The sequence below is a fragment of the Procambarus clarkii genome, chromosome 81 (genome assembly GCF_040958095.1).
Source record: "Procambarus clarkii isolate CNS0578487 chromosome 81, FALCON_Pclarkii_2.0, whole genome shotgun sequence".
NCBI classification, from domain to species: Eukaryota; Metazoa; Arthropoda; class Malacostraca; order Decapoda; family Cambaridae; genus Procambarus; species Procambarus clarkii.
The window spans coordinates 19,146,009-19,166,758 of NC_091230.1; the positions used below are offsets into that span (position 1 = coordinate 19,146,009).

At 37.8% G+C, this 20,750-nt stretch overlaps 1 protein-coding gene across 8 annotated transcripts in view; it reads right to left on the reverse strand.

Annotated features, from left to right (window-relative positions):
- LOC123773049 (G-protein coupled receptor GRL101) overlaps positions 1–20,750 on the reverse strand; it is a 119,334-nt gene that overhangs the window by 82,836 nt on the left and 15,748 nt on the right. For 7 of the 8 annotated variants that reach the window (XM_069315260.1, XM_069315256.1, XM_069315257.1 and 4 more), the window contains one exon: positions 16,767–16,985. In XM_069315260.1, coding sequence (XP_069171361.1) covers positions 16,767–16,985 — 219 coding nt within the window. Of the gene's footprint in view, positions 1–12,163; positions 12,395–16,766; positions 16,986–20,750 lie in introns of those variants that run through there. The other variant, XM_069315261.1, reaches the window with a different exon arrangement.

Genomic DNA, 20,750 nt, shown 5'->3' on the forward strand with positions numbered 1-20,750 from the left:
TATTATTGTAGATTTGATAGTATTATTGTAGATTTGACAGTATTATTGTAGATTTGACAGTATTATTGTAGATTTGATAGTATTATTGTAGATTTGATAGTATTATTGTAGATTTGATAGTATTATTGTAGATTTGACAGTATTATTGTAGATTTGACAGTATTATTGTAGATTTGACAGTATTATTGTAGATTTGATAGTATTATTGTAGATTTGATAGTATTATTGTAGATTTGATAGTATTATTGTAGATTTGACAGTATTATTGTAGATTTGACAGTATTATTGTAGATTTGATAGTATTATTGTAGATTTGATAGTATTATTGTAGATTTGATAGTATTATTGTAGATTTGATAGTATTATTCATACAAATAAGAGTGTTTATTCACACACACACACACACACACACACACACACACACACACACACACACACACACACACACACACACACATCGTAAATGATTAGTTGGCAAGAACAGCTTCCCATAATCCTGGAAAACAAGGACGTTCATTTTAACGGTACAAGACCGTAAGTGGAAAAATATACGACCACAAACACTGAATAACACACACACTCAGTCGCACGCACGACTAGGACACACCAACACACACTAGCACAAACAGCAAGCTCCACACACTCAGAAACAAGCACGACACCAACACACGGACTCTAGAGCAACAACACACACACACACACACACAGGAGGAGGAGCTCTAAAGAAGTTTAGAGCCCAATAGGCTCAGGAATCTGTACACCTGTTGATTGACGGTTGAGAGGCGGGACCAAAGAGCCAGAGCTCAACCCCCGCAAGCACAACTAGGTGAGTACAACTAGGTGAGTACACACACACACACAAACAGACACTAGGACGCTCAACGATAGCGCTAAGTCTTCCTTCAGTGACTCGAAATGAGGCAAAAACCATCCTTCCTCTACCCCAGCCAATTGTATTATGGCCGTCGGCCTCGGTGCCTCTATTGGAAAGCAATTTACCGGTGGAACCAATAATCGACGTCGCTGCAAAGTATACATCAGTTTCATCTTGAAAAATGTAGAAGGAAACAAAATGTAAACTCAAGAGGAGCAGAAAGATGAAGAAGAAAATGTATTTTCTGTCTCTTGACTCTGTCCTTACATATTAATACAAACAGCGTAACTGGGCATAGGAACAGAACGTTGGCCGCAAAGAATCTTAACACCAAAGTTCAATAACATAAAAGTTCAATACGTGAAGCTACGAGATGAGAGATAAGCTCGTCTAGTAGCTACAAAAAAATTATATTTTCCTTTCCTATACTGTATATATATATATATATATATATATATATAAAGGTAATCGCAGAAAACCATCAAATACTAAGGTCTGACACACTGCTACACCTTTGTTCCGATAGGTTCGGAGACCCTTCTCGGTGTGTGGGGAAAATGTGCATTGAAGTTCCTGAAGGAATTGAGGGGGACAAGTTGATCGGCCTACAAAAGACCAGAGAGCGAAAAGTTTCTTGTTCCAGCACCTCTGTGTCGCGATTCAGAGGGAAAATGCCTGTTGCATCTTGGGCACGAGTCCAACTTCGGAGGAGTTCGAAGAAGTGTTTGACTTGCAACAGTGATCGAATCTGTCTAACATTTATCAATGTTTTCCATTGGCGTGTTTTTCATTTTACTTGTATTGGTTGTGTAGTGTATGTGTTAAGGCCATATTTTGCAATCATGTAATCTTGTACAATAAATATTCATATATATATATATATATATATATATATAAATATATATATATATATATATATATATATATATAAATATATATATATATATATATATATATATATAAATATATATATATATATATATATATATATATATATATATATATATATATATATATACTCAAATTTTTTGTGTGTGCGTGTATGTGCGTGGGTGTGTGTGTGTGTGTGTGTGTGTGTGTGTGTGTGTGTGTGCGTGTGTGTGTGTGTGTGTGTGTGTGTGTGTGTGTGTGTGTGTGTGTGTGTTTGAGTGTGAGTGTGTGAGAGTGTGTGTAATAAATCACGAGTTACTGTCAAAACATAAAAAAAAGTACAAAATCCCACCACTGATACGGGGTTCCATTTAATGCTGTAATCGGATTCCCAAATACATTTATCGCGGACGTAACATATCCAACCTCTACGCTCAGTTTGCACCTGGCAACCTTAACCAAGTGTCGATTTCATTTCAGTAATTCAACCGTAGATATAATATAAAAAGCAAAAATTATATTTTGAAGTATCAGTATTTTCAGTTCAATACATAGGGTATTATATAACAGTAATGCTGATATAAACATCAGCAAGTTAAAATGCAGTTTCACAGTAATAACTTTAATTATACTTTACATATTTTAATAGTTCTAATAAATTTCAGGAATTATATTATTGGCTTGTATGGAAGTTTGCATTGTGGATTTTCATTCTAGTTCTTGCTCCACTTTTTTTTGTCTCCTAGTCCTATTCATCATGATGAATATCATTCCCAACGGACAAAACATGATGTACTATAAATCATAGCGGCTCACAAACATTCACGTTTTATATCCGTGGGTAGCTTGAGTAGATTATAGGTTCAGGTGTTTTAGTACACCATTTTGATGTCCGTAGTGGAAACTCGAGAGAACGGGATGAGTCCACCATCGGACCAATCACAGCCCATTCTCTTGACTTACCACTCCGTAAAAAAGGCAACTATTTTGCCTAACCACAAACGTACGTGCCAAAGAAACTCGCATGAACTATTGAGGCCGCGAATATAACACATCAATATTGTGGTGCTTTAATTTTAACAAATAAGATCCATTTTTAATGATTTGGTCGATTCTGTGACAAAAAAGTGATATATTAGGAGATTAATGGTATGGGTATGCTATAATATTCATATACCATGCCCATATAACACAAAACTTACCCAGAGCAACTGGGTATGTTTTCAGGCGATCGAGGGAGGTATCTCCGGTCCTTATAGACATTGCATATCTCACAATGCTATATTAAGGATTGCTTTATTATTTAATAAAGAATTTTAGCCTTTATACAGCGCTCATGTTTGACTTTACACCCTGTTTACTCAAAAACACAAGTTTTATATATATATATATATATATATATATATATATATATGTGTGTGTGTGTGTGTGTGTGTGTGTGTGTGTGTGTGTGTGTGTGTGTGTGTGTGTGTGTGTGTGTGTGTGTGTGTGTGTGAGCGCTTGTGTCTCCCAAGACCTTTACGTGCGACCTCAAACGTCTAGGTTAAATAATCGTCGTTGTCAATGTCTCTTTCAAGTCTAAATCGAACTCCTTTGACCGAGTGAAATGCATTTAGGTAACAATGCCAAAGTATAGCTCCATTAATCATATTAATGTCTGGTAACGTGCTCGGCGAGCCGGTTTAACGAGCCAACTAGAAGACTGAGAATTTAACGAGAAAAGTTTACACGAGTTGACCCTATCCGCTCTGTCATGGAGAGTTTACCCATAAACATGTCCAAGTTACTTTAGAAGCGAAAATTGATAAACATTCAAGTGTTTCCGAAACACAATCACTTGAGACGTCTTTGCCGAAATGCTATTGTAACACAATCACTTGAGACGTCTTTGCCGAAATGCTATTGTAACACAATCACTTGAGACGTCTTTGCCGAAATGCTATTGTCCAGCATGTCAGACACATCATACTCTAACTACCTAATTGCGCTAGCTGGTATTGAGCTTCACTTGTTTGGTCCTGCCTCTTACCCTTTCACTACGAAAGCTGAGGGGCGCTCTACATATCTCGTTAGGGCTCGTGATGTCTTTCTTAGAGCGATGCTTTGAACCATGAGGATGCCTCCTCAATGCCTCAAGGCATTAATGCGTAGCACACTTAAGGACGATGTTTATGTATATACACTATTAGACGCTGCGACACCGGGTTATCCTCACGGCCTGGATATGGTCTCATATCCAGCTAATCATCTAAAGCTAATCATGGATATCGTTGGACCTACAAGTTAACCGCCACAGTCAGGATTCATCAATCACTTAAGTGTCAACTTACGAAACCTCTACATATTTCCTGGATCATGGCCACTTAGTTTGCATACATGACTATAATCGCCATCTATTATTTCCTCCCGTGCTCAAAACGCCATATGGGTTGAGGACGACCTAGCAGCGTTATCAAGGTCAGAAACTTTGAATAAAACTAAGCCGCAACGATCGAGAAAACATATACAGATTTCAGAAGTGGACACAAATCTTAGATGAATGCTGGCCCCGTTTTCCAACGCCCTTACTGCCACAGGAAAGACCTCAAGACATAAATGAAAATGATTGAAAAAGCCTATAATATATCTTGAACAGCGACCTGGTGTGCTTAAATGAGATCTATAAAATCATCAGGCTAGTCAAAAATAATAAAATCCTACCAAATATTAAAATAAACACGTTAATTAATCCTGAGAAGTAGAGTAAATGTCCAAAGCAAACACCGGAAAAAATAAGCCAGACAAAGGTTTTAAAAAACATAAGTCCCGAGATGACTTCGTAAACGTCAGGACAATACATACAGAAATTTCTGCAAAATTATGGAGATAGGCTTTAAGAGAATTAACGAAGAGATCACTCAAAATGTTCCATAAAAGCCTCTCAAAGATTATGTTTGAGGGAGATGAAATATAATTATGGAAAAGCACGGCGGAAAAACACCATCAGAGTCTTGGACATAATACATGCAAAACTGGCAGAGGCTGAGATTATTTTGTTGGTAAAAGGGAGGGGGAGATGACCTTAAAAAATACATGGCATGGAGGGCTCCGAGGGATAAAAGGATTCACCAAGAAGATTGCTGATGTAAAGTTAAAGTTGGCATTTTTTATCTTACTGACAGAATAAACCCAGCATCAGTGTATTACATATATACAGTATAATATACTGATACTGGGTTTATTCTGTAATATATATATATATATATATATATATATATATATATATATATATATATATATATATATATATATATATATATATATATATATATATATATTACTGTTGTACCCTCTCTGACGAAGAGAGATGAAATATCATTTCCGTTCAAGGTGGTTTGAATTGCATTTTTTGAAGATCGGTGTTGCGGTCGAGTGTGGCTCGCCGCAACTCAAGAGAGAGAACAGGTCACATACTAACACCCCAAGACGATTTTTGCACTGGCCGCCGCCTACCATCTGGCTAAAATAGTTTTGAAAACAAAAATGTCAACTTATTGTTTCCTTCCAGTATTATTCAGATATTTTACTGAACTTGGCAAAATTAACATAAATTTTCTCTACATCAAACTTTGCCATAGCAGCGAAAGACGCAACTTTAAAAAAAGATGTCAAAAAGGAACCATGTCCACCCCCTTTCTCCCCCAGGACTGGAATACTCTCCTGCCACGAGCTGCCGTCCCACTGGCTCACAGATCTATCAGGCACCAGTCTCAAATTGTGGTGTGTTTGCCCGGTAGACTTGCCCGTTTTTCATTTGTATACTACATGTTCTATGAAAGAGAGAGAGAGAGAGAGAGAGAGAGAGAGAGAGAGAGAGAGAGAGAGAGAGAGAGAGAGAGAGAGAGAGAGAGAGAGAGAGAGAGAGAGAGAGAGAGAGAGAGAGAGAGAGAGAGAGAGAGACTGAGACTGAGACTTTTAACTACCCTAGCTTATTATTCTCTTGCTCACGTTACTTTTGACATATTAAAAATATTAACTCCAATCAGTGCCCTTAAAAATGATTTTACGCAAGCTTTTACACTACGTATCCCTGAGGAATACATTAACGTTCTGAACAATTTTAATCTTTACATAAATAAACTTTGTTATTTGTACCACAATAAGTAAGAAGTATATGTAATACAATCGGTGTGTTATATTTAACCCATCCTCCATTTTTAATAGTACCTTTTGTAATTATGTGAACCATCGTTCATACATAGAGGTAATAGACAATTAGATGGTAGAATTTGGTACTATTTCCTTTATAGAACACGACAAAAATTAAGCTAAAAACAAACTTAAATATTCCTAGGCCTAGTATAGCGCATATAAGTATTTTATTAGGCCTTAGATAGAGTGTATTAGGCCAATAATGGTTTGGTTAGGTTAGGGTTTGTTTGCAGGAAATACAACAAAATTTTTCGGCTAGCACAAATTCAATAGTACTAATTTCTATCTAATTGTTTTTTTACGTCAATATATGTATGATGGTGCTCATCGTTACTGTAAGTACTACTTAAACTGATGGGCTGTTATATGTAATAAAATCAGCATATATAAGTATAATATGTGTAATAGAATAATTATGTTGTATGAAATACAATAATTCACTTGAAATACAATCATTATGTTATACAATCTTCAAACTCAAGCGAATGTTTGTATCATTTAATTTTTGTTAATTACCGTGAAGTTGTTTACTCAGTCACCCGATGGCAATTTTCTTTCCTCTGGTGCTTGAAGGTGCTGACATATTCCCCCGGGCATGTAGCCTTGACTTCCAATTAACGCCACTAGCCTTGTAGCACATCTAAGACCCTTCACAATTTGGCTGTTATGTTTTACAAAGTTAAAGATATATACTAGCGCTTGTATATATTTCGAAAGGGTGTTTTTATGTCCGTTTGTCCTGTGTGTGTGCGCGCGCGGGTGAAAATACTAGCCTAGTAATATGGAATATCTGTTTTTTTTCAGAGACTACATCCATAACAGAGGTAATCAATGTAGTGATCTGTGCGAGATACCTCTCAATGTACAAATTAAATGAAACCTATAAAAAGCAGCATCTATATTTTGTTCAATTAAAACTACTTGTATTAGACGTGGCTGAAAAGAATTAAGTTTTGAGGCAATTAGCATCAAGACAACACGTGCCCTGTTTACAGCCTAACAAATCAACGGTGTGTGATAATTAACTAGAGCTCCCGTCTTCATCATGTAAACAAAATATAATTTTACATTTTATTCTAATTATTAATATAATTTTTATTCTTGTATCATTATTATTGTTTATTCTTGTTATTATAATTATTTTTGATTCGTCACTTGTTGAAGTTTACTGAAAAGTTTACAAGCTAGAACTGGAATGGTTCTGTATATTTTTCTGTTGAAAGGCAGGGTATTTTTATTTAATATTAATGAACTTTATTAGCCTTAGCCAATCATTTACAAGACTATTTATTGTTGAAATTTTGGGCGTCAGTCTGTTGCCAAAATGCTTTCCATGATATTGCGCAATTTTATTTATTATTATATCATTTAATAATAATAATAATAATAATAATAATAATAATAATAATAATAATAATAATATCAAGTCCTAATTAAATCTCAGCATAATTGGTCCATTGTCTATCACTTAACACTTATTTATTTTCCATTTTCCAATCCGTTCTTCTTGGTTCTATCATTTCTCAACAACTTTCAATTCCTTTCTCGTTGCTAGCACATACACCAACGTTTCCAAGTATTGATACTCAAGACAGCTCAAATTTACGCTTTTTCACTGGACAGAACAATGTTTCTATGACAAGATAATTAATCTTTCCTGAAAAGACAAAAATTTCATTTTTAATTTTTGGCGAAAATAGTGACAAATAGATTACCCGGGAAGCACCTAATTAAGAATAGTGAGCGTTTGATCTGTTGTATTGTGATGGAATTTCTGGAAAAGTTTTGTAATTTTGGATTTTGTTTTTCATTTGTTGAGCGGTTTACTCCAATATTTGGAATACTGGATTTAGTGTCCGGCAATATCCGGGTATCTCTTCCCTCACCTTCCCCTCTCTCTTCTCCCTCTCCCCATACCAACTGTCTTCACTCAATTACCATTCATGCCAAATTGCCTTTAATCCTCACCGTCTCTCTCTTTCACACACACACACACATGATCCATGATCACACACATGATCACATGATCTGATCCAAGTCAATGCTGGCACAAATAGGTGAGTATACACACACACACACACACCATACCTCCCCCCCCCCCACCCCGAAACACTGTTTTTTTTAGTCCACCAATTTTCACACGAAATGCACCTTGATCAGAACGCTATGGAAGCAAATTTGTTGGTACTTTGTAAAATTATACTAAAATTATATTTAAAGTGGAAACACAAACTGCTAGTCGAGTTGTGAATTTTATTGTTAACTCCTTTCAAAGGTAAACACAAAAACATTATTTTGGAACAATGGGCTTAAAATAAGCTTCCGATTTGTAACGACAGTTCTTTGATATACAGAGAGAGAGAGAGAGAGAGAGAGAGAGAGAGAGAGAGAGAGAGAGAGAGAGAGAGAGAGAGAGAGAGAGAGAGAGAGAGAGAGAGAGAGAGAGAGACAGAGACAGAGCGACAGAGAGACAGAGAGACAGAGAGACAGAGAGACAGACAGACAGACAGACAGACAGACAGACAGACAGACAGACAGACAGACAGACAGACAGACAGAGAGTGAGAGTAATTACTGTTATATACAAGGCAAATGTTCTAAAGGTTATCCATCTGAAGGTTCTAAAGGATATCCAGCCTCATGCTGGTTGTGCCTGTCTCAAGCACTTCACGCCATCAGCGATCATTCATTCCTACGCTAACTCGCGTTTGGAACATACTTGCTCAGCACGTAGATACAAGTGAAATCAAGTCAACCGACCAGATGAAGGGTTTAGCACACTTCCCAATGCACCTAAGTCTTGCTTAAATAAAAAAGGACGGGAGAGAGAAAGATGATCCAGAAAAGCTGCAGAAAATACTCACAGAAATTCCTCTAAACCTATGTTGAGAGGCTTCACAAAATTAAACTAAAATGCAATTAATTTGTTCTCATCTGTACAGAAAGACGCCCCAAGAGATCACTCAAGAGTTTTCCACTAAACTCTTTCGAAGACTATACTCGAGGAAGACGAAATGTGTGTGGGTGCGAAAGAGATATATATATATATATATATATATATATATATATATATATATATATATATATATATATATTAGTTCAATGTTCGATCAGATAGTTTTCAAGAAGAAACGCTGCTTTCTCCGAGAACTTCTTGACGAGTTCAAAGTTAAACAAAGAAACTAATTAACCTCTTATTTTAGAACTAATGCCGTTGCTAATTAAATCCTTTGGAATTTAACAAGTCAAAACAAATAAACAAATAAGAAAAATGATTTAGTGCAATATAAATGCCTTTTATAATCACAGAAATTAAGTTTTCGCGTTTGGATAACCAAAAATTAATGAAGAACAGAACAAGGTAAACTCAGCATATATAAACCCGTCTGTTCCTTACACTGCAGTTAGTCATCCTATGAATAATCACAATAAAGCAGGGAAAAATAGCTACCCAGTGGCCACAACATCCAGAGGCAAGGTTAAATCAGGGTTAATAGCGTTAATTCAACGTTAAAATCAACATTAATAACATTAACAAACGTTGGATCAATATTAATAACATTAACAACGTTGAATCTACATTAATAACGTTTACAACGTTGAATCAACGCTCATGACGTTGATTCAACGTATTTAAACGTTACACGTTATACACGTTAAACACGTTATACACGTTACACGTTAAACGTTATACTATACCCACTGGGAACCAGACGTATCAACGACGACTTAGCCGTGTGTAATCCCAAGGAAGGGTAGTCAGTGAAGATGGGGGAAGAGCTGAAGTTTAATTAAATGATATCCCCCTTTGCATCCCCAGTCTCGAAAAAGAGGTACTTGCCTGGTAATTACTTTAATAATTCTGCGGGTAACACCCGTCGGTGCAATTATAGGAAAGCCTAAGTGCTCAGGCATGACACTCTTCCTGTCAGTACTGCGAGGAAAAAGTGACAGTTTTATGGTGATCTGTTAGCGACATGCTAGGTACTAGGATGAGGGAGGGTACATGTATCTACTAGAATAATAGAGAGGGGGGGGAGGAGAAGGGCAAATACGTCTACTTGAGTACTACTTGATACGTAGTACTCAACAATACCTATCAACGATACTTTTGGCTGTACATTTTACGTCCATTTCCGAATTTGAAAATGAATTCTCAATTGCCAAAATCATCCTCCGAGATTAGAGGCAGTAAACGCCCCGGTGAGAGTCATTAAGGCAACCCCAATCACTATTACCACCTTATATTAATTAACACACCAACACCCCATAACACTTGTACAATGCGTCCTGTGTCACAAGTGTTACGGAATTTACTAATTAGTAAAAGATATAAGCACCGTAATATTGAGATTGTCTATGCATCGTTCTCTGTACACATGTTTCTGGTTTTGGAACACAGTTGCATTTATGACGGAGTGGCAGATCGAGAGAACGACATGCACTCACAGTTCTATTCAAATCAACGATAAATTGATCACATATAATATTGATTAGATGAGGTAACTCAATACCTGTGATAACTTGAAGCACCAAACCTTCATTGGTAATTAACATATCTATATTTTAAATTTTAAAGCCAGAATGCAACAAGTAGTTTAGTCGTACTTGTGTGGTTAATCTTACCTCTTAAAAGGTTAATCTTAATTAAGGGGGTTAATCTTTCTTAAGTGGCTAATCTTACTTTCTAAAGACGGAGCTTGAAATTTAACACATTTATATTTTTTTTTAATTAATATTTATTTAAAGCTCTGGGAGGACACGATACTAATGGCAAACAAGTTTTTCCTATTTCTTTCACCATAAGGATAGAGTCAAATATTATTCCAATATACACTGTGAAAGCAGTTGGCATCGTCCTCGACTCACAATCAGGGTTCCCGGATTCGATTTTCAGACGAGATAGAAATGACATTATATATATATATATATATATATATATATATATATATATATATATATATATATATATATATATATTATAAGTCATTTATTATAGAAGCAACAGATTTCAATAACATATAATTCCATCAGAATCACAAGGGTACTTCTCGGTACACGTACCATCAAGAAGATGACGTACCTCTCGACCCGGACACCAGATTGATCAAGAGCCTACTAAGCGTCCCTCTATTTGTTGCTGTTGTCTTAGATTCAGCTACTAGGAACACACGTTCCAAGTAGCACGGTCTGTGGTGAGCCCGTAATGGACTTCCATCCCTCTATGGTTGTTTACAAGGCACCTCCGAACGTTCCAATATTTATTTACTAATATTTTTAAATATTGCAATCTCCCTACCCCTCCCCCCACTAGTCTTTAGGAGTTTATAATTTATATCTATTATTCTCCTATATTTATTTGACAAGTCTCTGCCCTGGATGTCTCTCTATATACATAAATGTACTTTTCCGTAGCCTTGGGAAGTACATAGAAAAAGCATGCTAGAGCCCGAACACATATTGCCACTGGCAGGAGTTCCAACGCGGGAATTTCCTAATTTGATCCACATTCTTAAATTTGTAGTGGTTATTCTTAATTGAGTGACTGTTCTTACTTCAGTACTTAATCGTAAAGATACGAACTGAGGTCACGAATGATATCACAAATTAAGGTCACGAAGGAAGTCGCTATATGAGGTTACGAACGAAGTTGTCGGTCAATTCCTGAATATAGTCCCGATAGTTAGTTTATTAGTATGGTCACAACTCAAGTGATTATTGCCCACGCAAATGAAATTTCGATTCAGATTTCGTAATACTCTAAAGTGGCTCAGTAAACAAATCAAAGCTGAAAATATATCAACACCGTCGTAGTAATTTATTCAACAAATTTGAACCGACTGTAGGCTACTGAATACAAAACATATTATGATTCAACGACGCTAAAAACATATGTGAATAGCTAAATTAATATCAAAAAGAGCCTATATTTAGCAACAGTACCATCAGGTCACATGTTAAATGCCACAGAGAATTGATCAACATGTTGATGCGAGAGACAGTAAACTCGAACACATGGTTCGCTTGTTTTCTAATAGTTAAAGCTGTATATGCCGTTCAGTGAGGCTAGATAGTGTTATACTAGGTTAGATGGGATTAGGTTAGAATCGGTAAGGTTAGACCGGAGTGGGTTCGGTTAGGTAAGATTTAATACAAGAATTGTTTGGCGAACCGCATTGTGCACGAAATTACCCGTGTCCGTTAACCCATGAGTACGAACTCGCTCACCTTGCATGTGCGTTGTTCAGTCGACAATAACTTCAGTTTTCTTTTTCCATGTTGGGGTAATATGGAGTTGTTGTTGCATGGAGGAAGTGGAGGGACAGCTTCAAAGCGCCATCGCTGACGGGGGAAAAACAGCTGGTAAAGGAGGAGGGAGAAGCAGAGGTGATGGATGGGCAGCTGGTTCCGGATAGGGCAAGAGGCCCTTGGGAAGTGGTGGTGGTGGTGTTGGCACAGCTGGGGTAGAAGACGTAAAGAAGGATAGATGATAAGTCTTATGACACACCTGGTTTGTATGCGTGTGAAACAGCACACACATATGAATATATACTTTCACACACGCATACAGATACATGTACACGATACACACCGTACTACACTCACATCCTCACAAATACATACACTCAGAGAGGCACACACAAGTGTACAGAGATTTTCAGAATCTATTCAACTGCAAATTGCTTCCATGTCTGGACTTTTTCGTCAGCGTTACGAGCATCGCAAAAAGCTTCGTCGGTCAGTCTCCTTTTCACATTTACTCTCATGTAAATTCCACTTCAATTTTTCCTCAGAGAAGAAAAATAAATGTTTTATATTGGGTTCCCATTAGCATACAGATAAAATAGCATTTAATTACAGTTCCAAGCCAGGAATATTTCTCCATTTTTTTCTTCTTTTTAACCCCGAAATAAACATTTGAACTGAAGAGACAAAGGTGACTAGCTCACGATATCACCGAGGAGTGTACCGTATCTCAGTGTATATATATACTCTTGTTTACCTATATGTTTGTTTACGTGTAAAATATACTTGGTAAGCTCTTGTGATGGCCTTAATAACCCTCGTTCAGGTTGCTAGGCTTACAACACCTATCATACGGTCCGCGGCATGTGATGGAATAAGAAGCCTCAACAAATATTATTTTAGGTTCGGTTATTCTTCAGTGTATTGATAAATTCAGTTTGTTTGTGTACTAAAGTGCATGTACTCGCTTAGATATGCATAAAGGGCAGAGTGCTAGCTCCTGTACGTAGTGTCGTACAATAACACTGTGTCAGTTTTTGTTCCTGCGTATTGTTATTTTCTGATTGCTTAGGATTTCAAAGCATAGACAATGGCTATTATTCCTCCTTCAAACTTTACTTTGACATCTACATAAGACAGCTTAGGCAAGACGTCATGAAAGGTACCTGAGGGCTACCGGAGCTGTGACCCATTGTTTCATGAGTCGCCAGCCTTCAGATACCTCCAAGACGCCTTCCCTAAGCTGTCTGAGGCAAAGATCAAAGCAGAGTTTGATGGGAATAACAACCATTTTCTGTAACTCGGAGGCATACTCGATCAGAAAATAACACTTACTACCCAATAACAAAAACTTATGACTGTTACACTTGTCAATGATACAGGTCTATAATTGAGGGGATTTTCACTGTTGCCACGTTTGTAGATTGGAACTATATTAGCCTTTTTCCACACATCATTTACGACTCCTGTACACAGGGATGCCTGAAAATCAGTTGAAGTGGAATGCTGAGCTCAGGTGCACTGTCTTTCAGAACCCATGGTGAAACTCCATCTAGGTCAACTGCTTTGTTCTTACTTAGCTCCTTAAGCATTTTTTTTCAGTTCGTCTCTAGACACCTCTATGTACTATATGTAGTTCTATGGAATTCTTATTGGTCTCGTTCTCTGAAGATTTCATTTTGTACAAACACACTTTAGAACTTTTCGTTTAATGTCTCACACATTTCCTTTTCGTTTTCCGTGAAACTGTTTCCCATTTTCAACCTCTGAATATTGTGTGTATTTCAACCTATGTGTGTGTGTGTGTGTGTGTGTGTGTGTGTGTGTGTGTGTGTGTGTGTGTGTGTGTGTGTGTGTGTGTGTGTATGTGTGTGTGTGTGTGTGTGTGTGTGTGTGTGTGTGTATGTGTGTGTGTGTGTGTGTTTATGTGTGTGTGTGTGTGTGTACTCACCTATTTGTGCTTGCAGGATCGAGCATTGACTCTTGGATCCCGCCTGTGTGTGTGTGTGTGCGTGTAAGAGACCATACTCAATAGTCAATCTTACAAGCACGAATGACCATTACCGTCTACGTTTCTCATAACTCAATTCAGTTCACCTAAGTATACCAATTCAGGTATCAACTAGAGACGGGGTAATGAAGCCACTTTACCTTGAATTCAACATTTCCAAAAGCTGTTTATTGTTAGATTCTGAACGTAGGCGGCGTGCCAGGGTGCAGCGTGATTGTGGCCCCGGGCACTGACCGTTCCCCCGTGATAAAATGAGAAAAACAAAAATGTAACTTTATACAACCACAAAAAGAATACATTTAAAACTGAATCATTCAATCATAGCGCATAATAATATGAATTAATTTTAGAATAAGTCAATAGAATGGTAAAATTCGCTATCTCAGCAGTGAATAAGATTGTAAAATAAATAAAATTACTCGACTCTCAAAAGTAAATATTCCCAAACAGTTTTTGACCAAAAAGTAGATCAAAGATGTCAAATAAAACATAAGGTGGAAATCCTCGACAAAAAATAAAATGAACAAATGATACACGAATGTAATCGTGATCTCTCACGAATGTAAGAAAATGGGGATCTGCCCCAGATGTGAGAGCAGTATCCTAGACAAGGGCAAAGAGGAAGCTGCCCAAGAAGACTATCTACCATTGCACGCACCTGTAATATTCAGGCGAATTATATTCTGCCGTAAACAGCGGTCACGCGCCGACCAACTCCATTGTTTCCTTCCCTGGCGCAGTTGCCAGTTGCCTCCGGCCACCTGTTTATTAGTTTTCCACTTCGCTTAACCCATTTCTGTTTTTCTCCCTCTTATTCCTCCTTTATTGCTTTCTCCCATTACCTCTGATTCCTGTATTAATTCGCATTCAGCCTGCACGGTCTAGTGGTTACCCCAGTTTACCGTAATTTACCGCGCTCTCTAGCCTATCATGGCTGTTCGGTGATGCTTTTTGTTAAATTTTCATAGGCTATTTTATTCACTGATTCAATACGTGACTATTTTTCATTTACTCTCTTTGATACAATATCCCTATACCACTGTGTCTCTCACAAACCCTCCCTGGTCCCTTTATAAGTATTGTTTCTGCGTGGAACAGCTTTTATTCTAGTGTTGCTGTAGGGTACAGCTGTTGTTCCATTGTTGTTGTGTAGTACAGCTGTTGTTCCATTACTGGTGTGGTACAAATGTTGTTCCATTCCTATTGCCAGACATAGCTGTTGTTATATTGATGCTGCTTGCCATATTTGTTGTTATATTACTGTTGGCTGCCACATCTGTTGATATATTGCTGTTGGCTGCCACACCTGTTGTTATATTACTGTTGGCTTCCACACTTGTTGTTATATTGCTGTTGTTCACTGCGTTTCCTTTATTTGATTTCCTTCAAATATTTGTACGTTCTTTAGGATTGTCACATACCCTTGATATTCTATTTAGCAGTGTTTGCTACGTCTACCCTGCTTCGTTAGTCCAAACTAACGCTCCTTCTGGGAGAACATTTGAGTGGTACGGCACTGGCTGCTTGACTGACCGATTGTCTGGCTGGCTGGCTGGCTGGCTGCCTGGCTGGCTAGCTGGCTGGCTGGCTGGCTGGGTGACTGGCTGGCTGGCTGGGTGACTGGCTGGTTGGCTGGCTGATTGGCTGGCTGACTAGTCTCGCGTCGTAAATTCTGGATCTGAGACAATACCTTCACATAATCCATCCGGATTACACACCAACCCAACAAGAACGCATCTGTATCATCAGTAATGCTTGCAAATGCTTATTACTTGAGGTTACAGTCGACGTGTATTCAGGTGTAATACGCGTTTTGTGTCACCGGAAATTCCATCTACCACATATTAGGAAGGAAAGGAATATTGGTACCGCACCAGATCACACAAACTACTCATGAATGCTCCGTGAGAAACGCACATCACATAATAATCAGCAGATGTTTATTTGAGCCGGGAAAACCTAAATAATATGGAATTTTCCCCTCTGTGTTGAAGATAATTTTCTCCTATGCGAAGAGTATTTTCAACAATTGTTCAAGACGTAATGAGGGTTACAGGACTTACGGTACTCAGCTAGGGGTTTGCTGTAGGCTCGGCTGTGAGGTGACAGACATAAATTTGCATAATCCATACAATTCATATTGTTTGTGGAATGCATGTCCTCGCCTAGTTATGGAGCGAGATGGGTGTGTTTTCGCTTAGCTGTGTTTGTACATGTTGAGCTTCAGCTCCTGGGACTTTCCTTGCTTTCTATCCCCTTGGGTATGAGCTCGGTGTCTCAAGATCCCAAGTGAATTCAGTAGGATCTCAGGTTAAATTACTTATAGCGTATCGTGGTTCAGTGGGTTGACGCACGCCTTCTGGGGTGACCCAGAATGCAGGTTCGAATCCCCGGATTGGTATAATGATTGTCGCACCGATTCCAATATAAATAATAGTAGGCGTGAGATAAGTAGATGAGGTGTGAAGAGGGAGAAGGAAGTGTGACAAGGGAGGAGCAGGTGTGAGGAACAAGTGTGAGGAGCAGGTGTGAGGAGCAGGTGTGAGGAACAGGTGTGAGGAGCAGGATACTCACCACACTCCCTAACAGCCTCATCGCCTCCGTCAGCACAGTCAGGCACGCCGTTGCACCGCAGCTCCCAGGAGACACACTCCTCAGGGCCGCACCGGAACAGCTGCGGGGAGACGCGGAGACCCCCGCTTGAGTTACACCCCACCACACCATCTCCAACACCGCCGTCATCTCCAACACCGCCGCCATCTCCAAAACCTTCCTCCATCACGCCTCCAACACCTGTTAAAAGATACCCAAATCTTTATGTCATACACGTAAGATCTGTTGAATATAAATCCCTCCATCGTGCATATCTAAATGTAGTGTCTATAATGTACAATAACCAATAATAATAATAATAATAATAATAATAATAATAATAATAATAATAATAATAATAATAATAATAATAATAAAACCGCATTTTTCCATCAAAACATAAAAAGCCCTTTAAAAACACCAGGCCATTTTGGCGGGAACACAGAGGACACACATCACAACAGCGGTGACAAAATCTTGCACCGACGGCCCCATTTTCTATAGTATCCGACACCATGCTCGCCATGGTGTCGTAAGACCTTCCCCTCTAGGGGCAAGACCTTCCCCTCTAGGGGCAAGACCTTCCCCTTTAGGGGCAAGACCTTCCCCTCCAGACCCTTCTGAAGACTTATGATTATATATGAAAGTACTTAAGGAAACTCCTGTTTCAATTCTTCCTATATATATATATATATATATATATATATATATATATATATATATATATATATATATATATATATATATATATATATATATGTCGTACCTAGTAGCCAGAACGCACTCCTCAGCCTACTATGCAAGGCCCAATTTGCCTAATAAGCCAAGTTTTCCTGAATTAATATATTTTCTCTAATTTTTTTCTTATGAAATGATAAAGCTACCCATTTCATTATGTATGAGGTCAATTTTTTTTTATTGGAGTTAAAATTAACGTAGATATATGACCGAACCTAACCAACCCTACCTAACCTAACCTAACCTATCTTTATAGGTTAGGTTAGGTTAGGTAGCCGAAAAAGTTAGGTTAGGTTAGGTTAGGTAGGTTAGGTAGTCGAAAAACAATTAATTCATGAAAACTTGGCTTATTAGGCAAATCGGGCCTTGCATAGTAGGCTGAGAAGTGAGTTCTGGCTACTAGGTACGACATATATATTATATATATATATATATATATATAATTTGTTTGTTTTTTGTTTAATGACACAATAGCTGACCAGCCCAGATGGGGCCCAGTGGCTGAAGCTTGACCTACAAGCACCCATGTAATTGGTGAATTGGTACACACTGGTGAATAAACACGAACAAAGAGACCCATGATAAGGGTCGATGCCAAACATTATGTTAGACTTAAAAAACACAAATTTGGTGGGATCATATTACACACTTTTAAACAAATTTTGTTTTTATTTTCCAAGTAAAGGAAAATGTAAAGACTTGAATTGCTCACAGCAGCATCATTCCGTTATGTAATACTCATTGATGACACACATGATGTAAATGCATATTTTCCCTTTAATGTAGTCGAGAAATAATGAGGAAAAATAATGAGCCTTCCGATAGTCTGTTCTCGTATTTTTATTTGTTTATCTGTACAAGGTACAGTATTTTCCCTTATCATGAGAGCACGAACCTATTGAGGCCGACCTATCCTATCGAAGCCAATGATCATTACAAAGAGAATGTGTATACAAATTAAGTTGCTTAAATTTCAAGAGTGTGAGGACAGGTTGCCCTAGCCTAGCGCCGAGTGAGAGAAAGAAAACGCAAGTTTTCAGTTTTAGGTTTTAATGTACCATAAACCTCTAAGCAACTGAACTTCTCTTGGCAACTTTCCCGACAATTATCACTGTTATCTTGCACTATTACTCTCGAAATTATCGCCGTGTGGATATTTTTCTTTCATTTCTTCAATACCAACTTCAGACAAGACTGGTTAATGTTGTATTATAAATGCTGGTGAAGGAGCGCCTAAAGTTGTTTTGCCTGATAGGAGGAGGAGGAGGAGAGGTAGTAGCGGAGAAGACGAAGAGAATGATAATGAAAGGTATAGAAAGACAGTCACTTAACGAGCATTACAAAGACAAATAAAAGATATTACTCTATCAGATCATCTGATGCGTATTCTTGAAATCAGATACATTTAATAAGCTTATTATCAGTTTTTCATTGGTTATAAATTTGTTTAATACACCTCACTCTCTTAATTAAGATTAGGCTCTATAAAAGATTACTAAAAGAACCTGCAAGCTATCAGCTGTTATCCTACATCAACTGATCAAAAGTCAGGCAAAACAAAACATACATGAAATAAATTAAATGTTATTAATAGTTAATTAAATATAAACTTTATTTAGTGTTAGGTTATTTAATATTAAGTAAAGGGTGAAGCTAGTGCATTGATTGATCATTTTTTGGTACATTTTTGTAAGCATCTACGGCATTTAGCGAACATATCTACTTCCCTTAGCATATCTATCTATCTACCACTCTTAGCACATCTATCAATAACCACTATAAACACACACTTTATATATATATATATATATATATATATATATATATATATATATATATATATATATATATATATATATATATATTTCCACTCTGATATTTACTAAATTCATATATTTACCACTCTAATATTTACTAAATACATATATTTACTACTCTAATATTTACTAAATACATATATTTACCACTCTAATATTTACTAAATGCATATATTTACTATCCATGCTGGACCATGTACTCATGGTCCTCGACAATGCCTTATATGAGATAGTTGCGGTCCTAGTTGTAACCCTTGAAGTACTCCATTCTCTCCACTCTGATATATCTTCCTGCCTCTCTGTGGGGTACTCCAGCACCCAACATAACATTCTTCCAGCTACACAAGCCTACTTCTCTAGCCAGGAAGACACAGCCTGCCCATCCTTATCTTTATTGTGTGCTTTCTTATGTGTCTTTGCGTGTAAATTTATTTCTTGGGCCAAGAATCTAACGAATGTAAATAAAACGACAAAGGTAGCGCACAGCCTCACTGTGGAAATTATGGCGTTCCTTTGCAGTAAGGGAACGAGGCCATTACACTGTGCAAATGGTGATGGCAGATGTTCGTTAGAGCCTGGTAAGAGAGTCAGACGATTAAAGGAACGGATTTGTGATTAGGAGTAGTAGGCAAGGGGGGGAGAGAGAGAGAGAGAGAGAGAGAGAGAGAGAGAGAGAGAGAGAGAGAGAGAGAGAGAGAGAGAGAGAGAGAGAGAGAGAGAGAGAGAGAGAGAGAGAGAGAGCAAGGACACCCAACAGCAGAGACGGAATATCGTTTTTCCTCTCACGTAAATGAAGCTAATTAACGGATAATGCGAGCCACAACAGCCTCACTACCCAGGTACATGTTGTGCTATATTGCCGGGGACAGGAACCCTGTTAAACGTATCGTAGTTCACTTCACCAAGGACGAGGCTCTCCGAGCGATCACCCAACCAACCACTGGCAAAGCCTTAGAATGCTTAACACTCATCAGTTGCGAAACTGCATTAAAATATTTTCCTCAAATATAATATACAGTTAGAAGATGCTGGTTAAACTGATGATCAGTGTCATTATTGATGAACATTTTCAGAAGTAAAAATAATTTTCCTCTCCATAATGCGTCCTAAAGTACGTGTATGGTACACTAGGACTAAAAATATTATTGTTTCGTCAGTATTTTTAGAACCGATAAATCATCATTTTAACGTGAAGATGATTAATGTTTTATTCCTATATGCTACGTACACTTGGCTGAAGCTGATATACTTATCGTGTGGGCTGCCTGGAGGAACAGATTAGTCGATCAGACGAACAAACAACATCATCCTTTCCTCTTGCATGTAGTGGGCACACACACACACACACACAGGACAAATAGGTGAGTACATGTGTATGGTCTACCAACAACAACAGCCAAACTGATCAGGT